Source organism: Pongo abelii, chromosome 1 (assembly GCF_028885655.2).
Source record: "Pongo abelii isolate AG06213 chromosome 1, NHGRI_mPonAbe1-v2.0_pri, whole genome shotgun sequence".
NCBI lineage: Eukaryota > Metazoa > Chordata > Mammalia > Primates > Hominidae > Pongo > Pongo abelii.
In genome coordinates, this window is record NC_071985.2 from 232,758,030 (window position 1) to 232,768,233 (window position 10,204).

Here is a 10,204-nt window from a genome sequence, read left to right on the forward strand (position 1 = left end):
GGTTCGTGAAATGTTTCTGTATTTTCAAACCTTCTTGCCTGTATTTTTGAATCACAATATCTCAGTGCAACAATTATGCTGCACCCCATCTCAGCAGTGTTCTGACTCTGTTGTCCAGGAGGAGGAGACAGTGGTGGTGGAGGGCAGCTTTCCTCTTCCGGGCCTTCCGACAAGGGATCTGGGATCCACAGACAGCCCTGCCTCCTCGGGGCTGCAGGAGGAGGGACCAACACGCATACAGGCCATGGCTGCCAGGGACGCTGCTCAGGATCAGCCGGAAAACAGTCAGCCAGGGACATGGCCGGGAACAGTCGCCACAAGCGGCTATAAGGGATTAACACATTTTCTTTTGTTTTTGATAAACAAGTTTATTTGTAAATTTAGTCAGCATACATAACTAACCAAAACTTCAATATATTTTGAGACCCCCTTGGTGGGCTGTCTCCATAAAAGTGACTTTCCCAGGAGAGTGACTGGATGTGATTGGCCAACACCGTCTTAGCCCGCAGGGGTTCCTGGGCCGGAGCCTCACGTCCCTCCCCACAGCGAGTTTTCAGAATCCAAAGGCCGTAGGAGAAAGAAGGCTGGCGGTGTTTCCTCTTAGATGGGAGAAACTCAGCCTGGGTAGGAGACCCAGCCCCACGCAGGGAAAACTATGCTAATGCTTCCAACGTGCGCGGCGGATGCGGCGACGGCGAATACGGTTTGTCCTGGAGCCTAACCCTGTCTGTGTTGGTGTCAGCAGCGGCCCCCCTACCACACACACAGGGTCCCTGGCGTCCCAAGACCACTCCTGGCAGCGCTGCCGCTGGCTGCGCCTGGAAGCCGCGTCCTCAGGCCTCGCCTGGCATTTGCTTCACAGAGGTTGCTTCTTTGGGTCCGTCCATTCTTGCCCCTCCAGCCTGGGCGCCCCCCACCCTGTCTCATTCCCTCCACCATATCCAGCATAGTCCAGGAGGCTGGGGTCCAAGAGGGACACGGCCAGCACCCGGCTTAGTGCTGAGTCCCCAGTGCCCAGCAAGCCTGGCACCCAGGAGGTGCTCAGCAAACACTTCTGAACCACAGGAAGTGGGACTCTTCAGCCATCGATGATCCGCTGCGCGGCCACAGGTCCGTGTCTCTGTGTGTGTCTTTCCATGTGTTGTCTGTGTGTGGAACTGTGTCTGTGTTTGTGTTTCCGTGTATCTGTGTGTGTCTTCACGTGCATGCATGTGTGTGTGTCTCCATGTGTGTCTTCGTGTGTGTGCATGTGTCTGTGTTTCCATGTATCTCTCCGTGTGTCTTCATGTGCACGCATGTGTGTGTCTGTCTCCATGTGTGTCTTCGTGTGTGTGCATGTGTGTTTCCGTGTATCTCTGTGTGTCTCCGTGTGTCATGTGCACGCATGTGTGTGTCCGTCTCCATGTGTGTCTTCATGTGTGTGCATGTGTCTGTGTTTGTTTCCGTGTATCTCTGTGTCTCCGTGTGTCTTTATGTGCATGCATGTGTGTGTGTCTCCATGTGTGTGTGCATGTGTCTGTGTGTGCAAGCTCATGGGAGTGAATATGGGCTTGGCTGTGCTGCTTGTGGCTCTGAGTGCCTGTGGTTTTTCTTCCCAATGAGCCGGGCTGCCTGGAATGTCCGAGTCACCAGGAATGGCAGCCAAGATCAGATCCTCAGTGCGGGCCGTGGGGCCAGCTGACCCCTCTCGCTCCACCCCAGCCCCCGGAGTGGGGTTAGGAGGAGGATCCAGGGTGCTGGTTTGGCTGGGGGCTTAGCCAGAACACGGTGATGCCAGTGGCTTTGTCCTGGTTTGTCCTCTTCCCAGAGGGAGAAAACTGCCAGGCCAGGCTGGGAATTAAGTCACACACCCACAGCTCTGCAGACCCCCCCCGCCCCCCAGTAAGCAGAGGCTCCACAGTCCCAGCCCAGGAAGGGGCAGAAGAGGCACAGGTCAGTGGCCCTGGGAGGAGCAGGTGACCTGGTCACTACGAGGCCTGCTCTCCTCTGTGGCTGTTTCCTGCTGAGGGCTGGACAGGGAGGGTCAGGGAAGGGGCCTGGTGGCCTCCTCAGCCTTTTGCTCCTTGCCCAGGGCCCCAGGGGGGTCAGCTGTCCCCAGGTGGCCCTCTCAGAGGTCAGGGCCCTCTCAGATGACAGCCTCTGGCCTGCATCTCAGCTGGCTGGGCCCCCGAAAGTGTGGCTGGAGGCCACTGCCCGGAGAGGGACGGCCCTGCAGAGTGTGGTGAGCCCTGGCCTGAGGCTGTAGTGTGGACCAGGCGCCCCTCTCAGCCCTGCACCTGGAGCCGGGCCCTCCCAGACGCGAGGGCCAACCCTGTCCCCCCACCAAACTGCTGTCCGTCCTCCCTCCATGGGGAGAGAGGGAACAGGGAGAGTGACAGAAGGAGCCAGAGAAGGAGCCAGAGACTGCAGAGGCCAAGGCTCCAGAGTGTGTGATGGAGACAGACATGGGCGGGCAGGCAGCTGCCAGCACTAATACAAACCAGCTGGAAAAACAGGAGGAGAGGCCAGCAGAGGCCTCGAGGCCAGCCAGGTGGGGCTTGTTTTTCCAGAATGAAAGGCCCAGGGAGGGAGTGGGGGTGGCGGGACGTGTTCAGCCCTGAAGCCGGTTTGGAAAGGCCCGCCGCCTGGGCCGGGACCCTGCTGAGGAAATGGGTCTGACCGGGCCGGGGTGGGGTGGTGTCTTCTGTCCTCACGCCTGTCCGTGTCCTGCCCGTTCCTCTCACTGGAGCAGCAGCAGGTCCCCCTCCCCTCACCCTGAGACCAAGACTCTGATCTGCACTGGGCTTCCCACTGTCTGAGGACTTGGGGACCAGAGCAGGGTTCAGGGGTGAGCCCCCCACCCACCCGGGGCCCCCGGGGCCTGTAAGGAGAGCTCACTCCAAGTGGGCGGGCGGAACTATGCATTGAGGGTTTCTTGTGGTTGTGGTTGTTCAGATGCTTTTTCCTTGAGGTTTGCTTAATTAGAAGGAGTTGGGTTTGGTACACAGTGCAGGCTCTGTTATTTCGCATTTGTTTATGTGACTTTGTAAGTTTTCCCACAGTTTCAAATTTGTGCCTTCCGTGGCGGGGGTCCCCCTCTCCCCTTTCTCCAGGAGCCCTGTAATCCAGCACCTGGTTTCAGGGACACCAGGCTGCGCCCTTAAAGGTGGGCAGCCCCAGGGGACGGGGCCAGCAGGGGAGAGGTCTGCTCACCCCAGCACCCCCAGGCCTCCCAGTGCTCAGGGCCCCCCGTCCCGGGCTGGCTCTCCAGGTTGTAAAGGGGACTAGTGACTGGCAGCGTCCATCATCCTGGCCCAAGGGAGCCCACCGTGGCCCCCAGAGGAGACGGGTACCAAGGTCATGCAGGGCCAAGGCTTGGAGCTGGAAGGGCCACCTGGTCTGAAGGAGGGTACCAGGGTGCACCGTGGTTGGGGGCGGTCTCAGTGCTGGAAGGCCTTTCTGGGGCCTGGAGCAGACTGAGGGGAGGACCCTGCTCTGAGGTGGCTCACGGTCGGGGGAGGCCAGAAGTGGGGCCGAGGGGCCACTCACCCAACAGTCCCAACCCTGCACCACAGGCCCGGAAGGCTCCCAGATGTGAGACACCCTCACATGGTGTCAGGGGCCCACGCCCTCAGACCTTCTTGTCCCTCCAAGGGTGGGGTCACTACCCCCTCCCCAGGCCTGACTGGTGAGGGGCTGGGCCTCTGCTCCCACACTGCCCCTCCCCAACAGGCCAGCAAGGATGGGGGAGGCCAAGGGGCCCGGGAGGAGCCAGAGGGGGCGGTCCCCAGACCGTAGACAGGCCCAGGGCTCCGTGATGTCACTGCGGGTGCTAAGGAGGGGGAGGGGGTAGGGCTGTTTTTCTGGAGAGAGACTTAAGAGCCGAGTGGGACAAAGCCTGGGGCTGGGCGGGGGCCATGGCGCTGCCATCCCGAATTCTGCTTTGGAAACTTGTGCTTCTGCAGAGTGAGTGTGGGGCCCTGGGAGGCAGGTGGGGGGCGGCATGTGGGGCTGCGCGAGTCCGTTACGGACAAAACCGCCCGTTTGAGCTTGGGCCAAGAGGAGTGGGAAGGTCCCACCAGGGAAGAGGACGGGTCTGGGGGCGCTCGGGAGAGCCGCTTGCCGGAGGGTGTGACGTCTTCAGTTAGACTTTGGCCAGCCTCCCCTCCTAGGGAGTTGGAGCCCAGAGGGCCAAGAAGGGCTGGGGGCCCAGGCACGGCGGTGTCTCCCTCAGGGCCCCTCCTGCACCCCCTCTTGCTGGGGCTCCATTTAGGGAGTGGGTCAGTGATTGAGGGGGACCTGAGAACTGTGGGGTCTGTTCCAGCCCCTGCTCCCAGGCCTGGGCTGGCCGCTGACCCGGCACATTCCTCTGGAAAGCTCCCAGGCTCTCGGCCACATCTCTGGGGCAGTTTTCACGTAGGATCTATGGGAGGGAGAGCAGCCCCCAGTGATCAAGAGACACAGGATAGAAACAGCTTTTATCACCCACGGGCCCTGGGGTGCACAGACTGCAGGGAGGCCACGGAAAGTGGAGAGAGACAGGGACCCCCAGGCCAACCCTTTATTGGGATCAGGGCGTTCTGCATACAGGTTTCCCTCAGGGAATTTTTTTGGACACAGTTTCTCTCTCGCCAAGGAGGCTGCAGTGCAGTGGCATGATCTTGGCTCATTGCAACCTCCACCTCCCGGGTTCAAGTGATTTTCTTGCCTCGGCCTCCCAAGTAGCTGTGACTATAGGCGCCCACTACCACCATGTCCGGCTAATTTTTTGTATTTTTAGTAGAGATGGGGTTTTTCCATATTGGCCAGGCTGGTCTTGAACTCCTGACCTCAGGGGATCCACCTGCTTTGGCCTCCCAAAGTGCTGGGATTACAGGCGTGAGCCACCACGCCTGGTTGGGGGAGTTTTAACTGGTGGGTTTAAGGCAAGCGGCATGAACACTGTGGGGCTACGCTGACTGCGGGGGGACTCCACGGTGCGGCTGCACAGTCCATGTGGGGCGTGGGGTCCGTGGGGACACAGGGGGAGTCACCAGGGGACAGTGCGTAGGGCAGGTGTCTGGGTGGGTCAGCTCGAGGAAGGGGGATGTGAACTGGAAACTGTCCCGGGTGGCAGCCCCGCTTCCGGTCAGAGAAAGTCCAGCCTAGATTCAGAGTGGATGCTGAGGCGGCCTACGACAATGGGAGTCCCTCAAGCAGGAATGCGGGCCTGTGGCGTGGCGGCCGGGGTCACGACCCACATTCAGCCTTCAGGCCTCTGCCCTGTGGAAGCACCTCAGGGGCTGCGCTGAGCCTTAGATGTGGTGTGGGGTCCCCAGCGTCTGAGGGTCCAAGGACCCTCGGGGGCTGGGGCACAGCCCTGGAGGGAGCGTGGGGGATCCCACACATCCAGCCTCGTTGGTGCTCTGGGTGACTTGGGTGCAGCCAGGTGGAGTGGCCCCGGTGACAAGCACACACCCCAGAACCGGCTGGCTTGGAGCCAGGCCCTGGTCCACACCCACGCTCTGGCTTCCCCACTCCCCAAGGGCAGGTGCAGTCCAAAGCCCAGCACGGTGGCAGGGAGGGCTATGTAGGTCTGTGTGAGAGGCGTCCTCCCTGCACCGAAGTGGGTCTCACAGCACCCATTTTGTCCAGGACTACAGGAGGGACTCTGGGGGACAAGTGGGGGGTCCTGGGGCTGGGTGGGGCTGTGGGTGGCCTCTCCAGCTCACTCCTCTCCTTCCAGGCTCTGCTGTCCTTCTGCACTCAGGTTAGTGACCCCAGCCCCAGCTGCCCGCCCCCACTCCCCCTCAGCCCCTCCTATCTTGCCAGGCCCACCCCCCGGGGGTCCTCGGGCCCTGCCCCTCCCCCACTGACTCCCCCTTGCTCATCAGGACCCTTGGGCATCTTCCCTCGCCCATAACTCCTCCTCCCCCAATGACTCCTCTTCCCCCACCAGGGCCCTCGGGGGCCTGGCCCTCCCCCACAGACTCCCCCACACCCACCAGGGGCCTCGGGGGCCCACCCCTCCCCCACAGATGCCCCCTCCGCCACCAGGGCCCCGCCCCTCCCCCACTGACTCCCCTTCCCCACCAGGGCCCTCAGGGCCCACCACTCCCCCACGGACTCCCCATCCCCCACTAGGGTCCTCGGGCCCCGAGACTCCCCGACTGACTTGCCCTCCCCCATGGACTCCCCCTCCCCCATGGAATCTCCCCCATCACGAGGGGCCTCAGGGGCCCACACCCCCCCAAAGACACCCCCAACCCCACCAGAGACCTTGGGGCACGCCCCTCCCCCAGTTACTTCTCCTCACCCACCAGGGTCCTCAGAGCCCGCCCCTCCCCCACTAATTCACCCTCCCCCATCAGGACCATCAGGGTCCACCCCTCCCCCAGATACTCCCCCTCCCCTACCCAGGCCCTCAGGGGCCTGCCCTACCCCACGGACTTCCCCTCCCCCACCAGGGCCCTGCCCCTCCCCTACTGACTCCCCTCCCCCACCAGAGACCTCGGGGACCCGCCCCTCCCCCAATGACTCCCCTTCCCCCACCTGGGCCCTCAGGGGCCTGCCCTACCCCACGGGCTTCCCCTCCCCCACCAGGGGCCTCGGGGGCCCGCCCCTCCCTTACAGGCGCCCCTCCCCCACCTGCGCCCCGCCCCTCCCCCCACTGACTTCCCCAACGAGGGCACTCGGGGGCCCACCCCTCCCCCACTGACTCCCCTCCCCCACCAGGGTCCTCGGTACCCGCCGCTGCTGGCAGCTCCGTGGTGTCCGAGTCCGCGGTGAGCTGGGCGGCGGGCGCCCGGGCGGTGCTCCGCTGCCAGAGCCCGCGCATGGTGTGGACCCAGGACCGGCTGCACGACCGCCAGCGCGTGCTCCACTGGGACCTGCGCGGCCCCGGGGGTGGCCCCGCGCGGCGCCTGCTGGACTTGTACTCGGCGGGCGAGCAGCGCGTGTACGAGGCGCGGGACCGCGGCCGCCTGGAGCTCTCGGCCTCGGCCTTCGACGACGGCAACTTCTCGCTGCTCATCCGCGGTGCGGGGACCGGGGCCGCGGGGTCGGGGCAGGGGACCGGGGCCGCGGGGTCAGGGGCACCGCAAGGCTCACGCGCGGCTTCCTCCTGGGTGCGCAGCGGTGGAGGAGACGGACGCGGGGCTGTACACCTGCAACCTGCACCACCACTACTGCCACCTCTACGAGAGCCTGGCCGTCCGCCTGGAGGTCACCGACGGCCGTGAGTGCTTCCCCCCAGTCCCCCAGCTCCCGCCCCTCGACCCTCGACCGCCGCCCCGGCCCGCGCGCCGCTGACCGCGCCCCCTCCGCAGCCCCGGCCACCCCCGCCTACTGGGACGGCGAGAAGGAGGTGCTGGCGGTGGCGCGCGGCGCACCTGCGCTCCTGACCTGCGTGAACCGCGGGCACGTGTGGACCGACCGGCACGTGGAGGAGGCTCAACAGGTGGTGCACTGGGACCGGCAGCCGCCCGGGGTCCCGCACGACCGCGCAGACCGCCTGCTCGACCTGTACGCGTCGGGCGAGCGCCGCGCCTACGGGCCCCTTTTTCTGCGCGACCGCGTGGCCGTGGGCGCGGACGCCTTTGAGCGCGGTGATTTCTCGCTGCGTATCGAGCCGCTGGAGGCCGCCGACGAGGGCACCTACTCCTGCCACCTGCACCACCACTACTGCGGCCTGCACGAACGCCGCGTCTTCCACCTGACGGTCGCCGAACCCCACGCGGAGCCGCCCCCCCGGGGCTCTCCGGGCAACGGCTCTAGCCACAGCGGCGCCCCAGGCCCAGGTGAAGGAGGCCTCCCTGGGACCCGGGAAGGCGGGAGCCCACCCCACCGGGGGTTGCTCTCGCTCGCTGTCCGTTGCCCGAGGCCCGCGGATCCCAGCGGGGGCCGTGGCCCGGGTCGGGTCGCAGGTCTTGCTGGTACCTGACGCCGCCCCGACCCCGCGTCCCCCGCAGACCCCACGCTGGCACGCGGCCACAACGTCATCAACGTCATCGTCCCCGAGAGCCGAGCCCACTTCTTCCAGCAGCTGGGCTACGTGCTGGCCACGCTGCTGCTCTTCATCCTGCTGCTGGTCACTGTCCTCCTGGCCGCCCGCAGGCGCCGCGGAGGTGAGGCTGCCCCGGCAAAGCCAGCGGTCCCCGGAGACTGAGGTGGGCGGGAGGGCGGTCCTCTGGGCTGGGGGACCTGCGGAAGGGGCGGCACTGCCCCCAATGTGAGTCTCCTTCCCAGGCTACGAATACTCGGACCAGAAATCTGGAAAGTCAAAGGGGTGAGTGCCCCGCTCCCGGCCGTCCTGGGGACCAGGGCCCCCTTCCCCCTACCCAGCTGTAACCTCCTCCCACCCTCGCCATCCAGAAAGGATGTGAAGTTGGCGGAGTTTGCTGTGGCTGCAGGGGACCAGATGCTTTACAGGAGTGAGGACATCCAGCTAGGTGAGGCAGTGCTGGGACACGGGGGCACAGGCATGGCTACCAGGCCCGGGCTGGGAAGTGCATCCTGGGAGGGGGGACCTCAGCCTGCTCTCCTCTCACAGATTACAAAAACAACATCCTGAAGGAGAGGGCGGAGCTGGCCCACAGCGCCCTGCCTGCCAAGTACATCGACCTAGACAAAGGTGAGCGGCGGGGGTGACCTCAGCCCATCTCAGAGCCCTGCCTGTTGCCATTCCACCTCACCTGGGACAGCCAAGGGCAGGCACCAGCCAGGCCCGGGGCCCCTGCCACCTCAGGCTCAGAAATCCCTGGGGAGTCCTGCTGGGGGTCTGCCCTGCATCTCCCACTGTGATGAGGGTGGAGAACAGACGCCGACCCGTTGGCGCCCTTGGTTTCCAGGGTTCCGGAAGGAGAACTGCAAATAGGGAGGCCCTGGGCTCCTGGCTGGGCCAGCAGCTGCACCTCTCCTGTCTGTGCCCCTCGGGGCGTCTCCTGATGCTCCCAGGCTCACCCCCACTTCCAGCGGCCGGTCCCGCTTTCCTGGAATTTGGCCTGGGCGTATGCAGAGGCCGCTCGCACACCCCTCTCCCAGGGGCTTGGTGGCAGTATAGCCCCCACCCCTTCGGCCTTTGCTCATGGGTGGCCCTGCCCACCCCGGCACAACCAAAATCCCACTGATGCCCATCATGCCCTCAGATCCTTCTGGGCTCTGCCCGCTGGGGGCTTGAAGACATTCCTGGAGGACACTCCCATCAGAACCTGGCAGCCCCAAAACTGGGGTCAGCCTCAGGGCAGGAGTCCCAGTCCTCCTGGGCTCTGCTTGTTGGGGGCTGGGAGACATTCCCGGAGGAGGACACTCCCGTCAGAACTTGGCAGCCTTGAGGGTGGGGTCAGCCTCAGGGCAGGAGTCCCACTCCTCCTAGGGTGCTGCCCGCCGCCGAGAGCTCCCGAGGGCTCCTCCGCCTGTACCACCATGCAGGACTCCAGGCACCATCTGTTCTCCCCAGGGACCTGGTGACTTGGTGAATGCCAGCCCTTGCTCCTCTGTGCTGTTTTGGGCCACCTGGGGCTGCACCCCCTGCCCTTTCTCTGCTCCATCCCTACCCTAGCCTTGCTCTCAGCCACCTTGACAGTCACTGGGCTCCCTGTGACTTCCGACCCTGACACCCCTCCCTTGCACTCTGCCTGGGCTGGAGTCTAGGGCTGGGGCTACATTTGGTTTCTGTACTGGCTGAGGACAGGGGAGGGAGTGAAGGTGGTTTGGGGTGGCCTGTGTTGCCACTCTCAGCACCCCACATTTGCATCTGCTGGTGAACCTCCCACCATCACAATAAAGTTCCCATCTGATTTTTAGACTTTGCCCAGGTATGCTTCTGAAACTCTGGGCCTGGGAGTCCTCACATGCCTTCCTCATCTCCACCTGGAGCCCCTGACATCATCCCATTCCTTGGCTGAAAGGTCTGGGTCTGGGTCCTCTGGGAGTCAGTGTCCTGGGAAAGGGACCTTTGAGCTAGTTGTGAGGCTTCTGGTCGTGGAGAAGTTCAGATTCCCTTGAAGGCCGACCTGGACGTGGGGGGAGGGGACGTGGTGGTGGCTGTGAGGCCAGAGGGGAGACTGTGGGAACACAGCTCTCGGAGAGGAAGAGGGACGAGGAGTAGGAGTAGTGGGATGCGGGTCAGACACTTGCAAAGGGGGCGGGAGCAAGGAGGCTCCAGCAGAGACAGCCCGGGACAGCACGGTGGTTCCAAGAGAGTCTTGGCCAGGCCAGCATGGATCTGGCCCTAGAATCCTTTCCC

The 10,204-nt window shown here is 64.1% G+C and overlaps 1 protein-coding gene across 7 annotated transcripts; it reads left to right on the forward strand.

Annotated features, from left to right (window-relative positions):
* The first annotated feature begins 215 nt into the window (after positions 1-215).
* MXRA8 (matrix remodeling associated 8) lies at positions 216-9,761 on the forward strand. Of its 7 annotated transcripts, XM_063715927.1 has the most exons (11): positions 223-1,110; positions 1,808-1,932; positions 5,705-5,728; positions 6,694-6,996; positions 7,094-7,195; positions 7,287-7,757; positions 7,929-8,084; positions 8,206-8,245; positions 8,332-8,408; positions 8,492-8,590; positions 8,808-9,761. In XM_063715927.1, the coding sequence occupies exons 4-11, from the start codon at positions 6,795-6,797 to the stop codon at positions 8,831-8,833; spliced, it is 1,173 nt and encodes a 390-aa protein (XP_063571997.1). In that variant the 5' UTR covers positions 223-1,110; positions 1,808-1,932; positions 5,705-5,728; positions 6,694-6,794; the 3' UTR covers positions 8,834-9,761. The 7 variants fall into 7 exon arrangements, with proteins under 7 accessions (XP_063571989.1, XP_063571997.1, XP_063571994.1 ...); XM_063715919.1 differs by lacking the exon at positions 1,808-1,932 and having other exon boundaries at positions 216-1,110; XM_063715924.1 differs by lacking the exon at positions 1,808-1,932 and having other exon boundaries at positions 229-1,110; positions 8,510-8,590.
* The last annotated feature ends 443 nt before the right edge of the window (positions 9,762-10,204 follow it).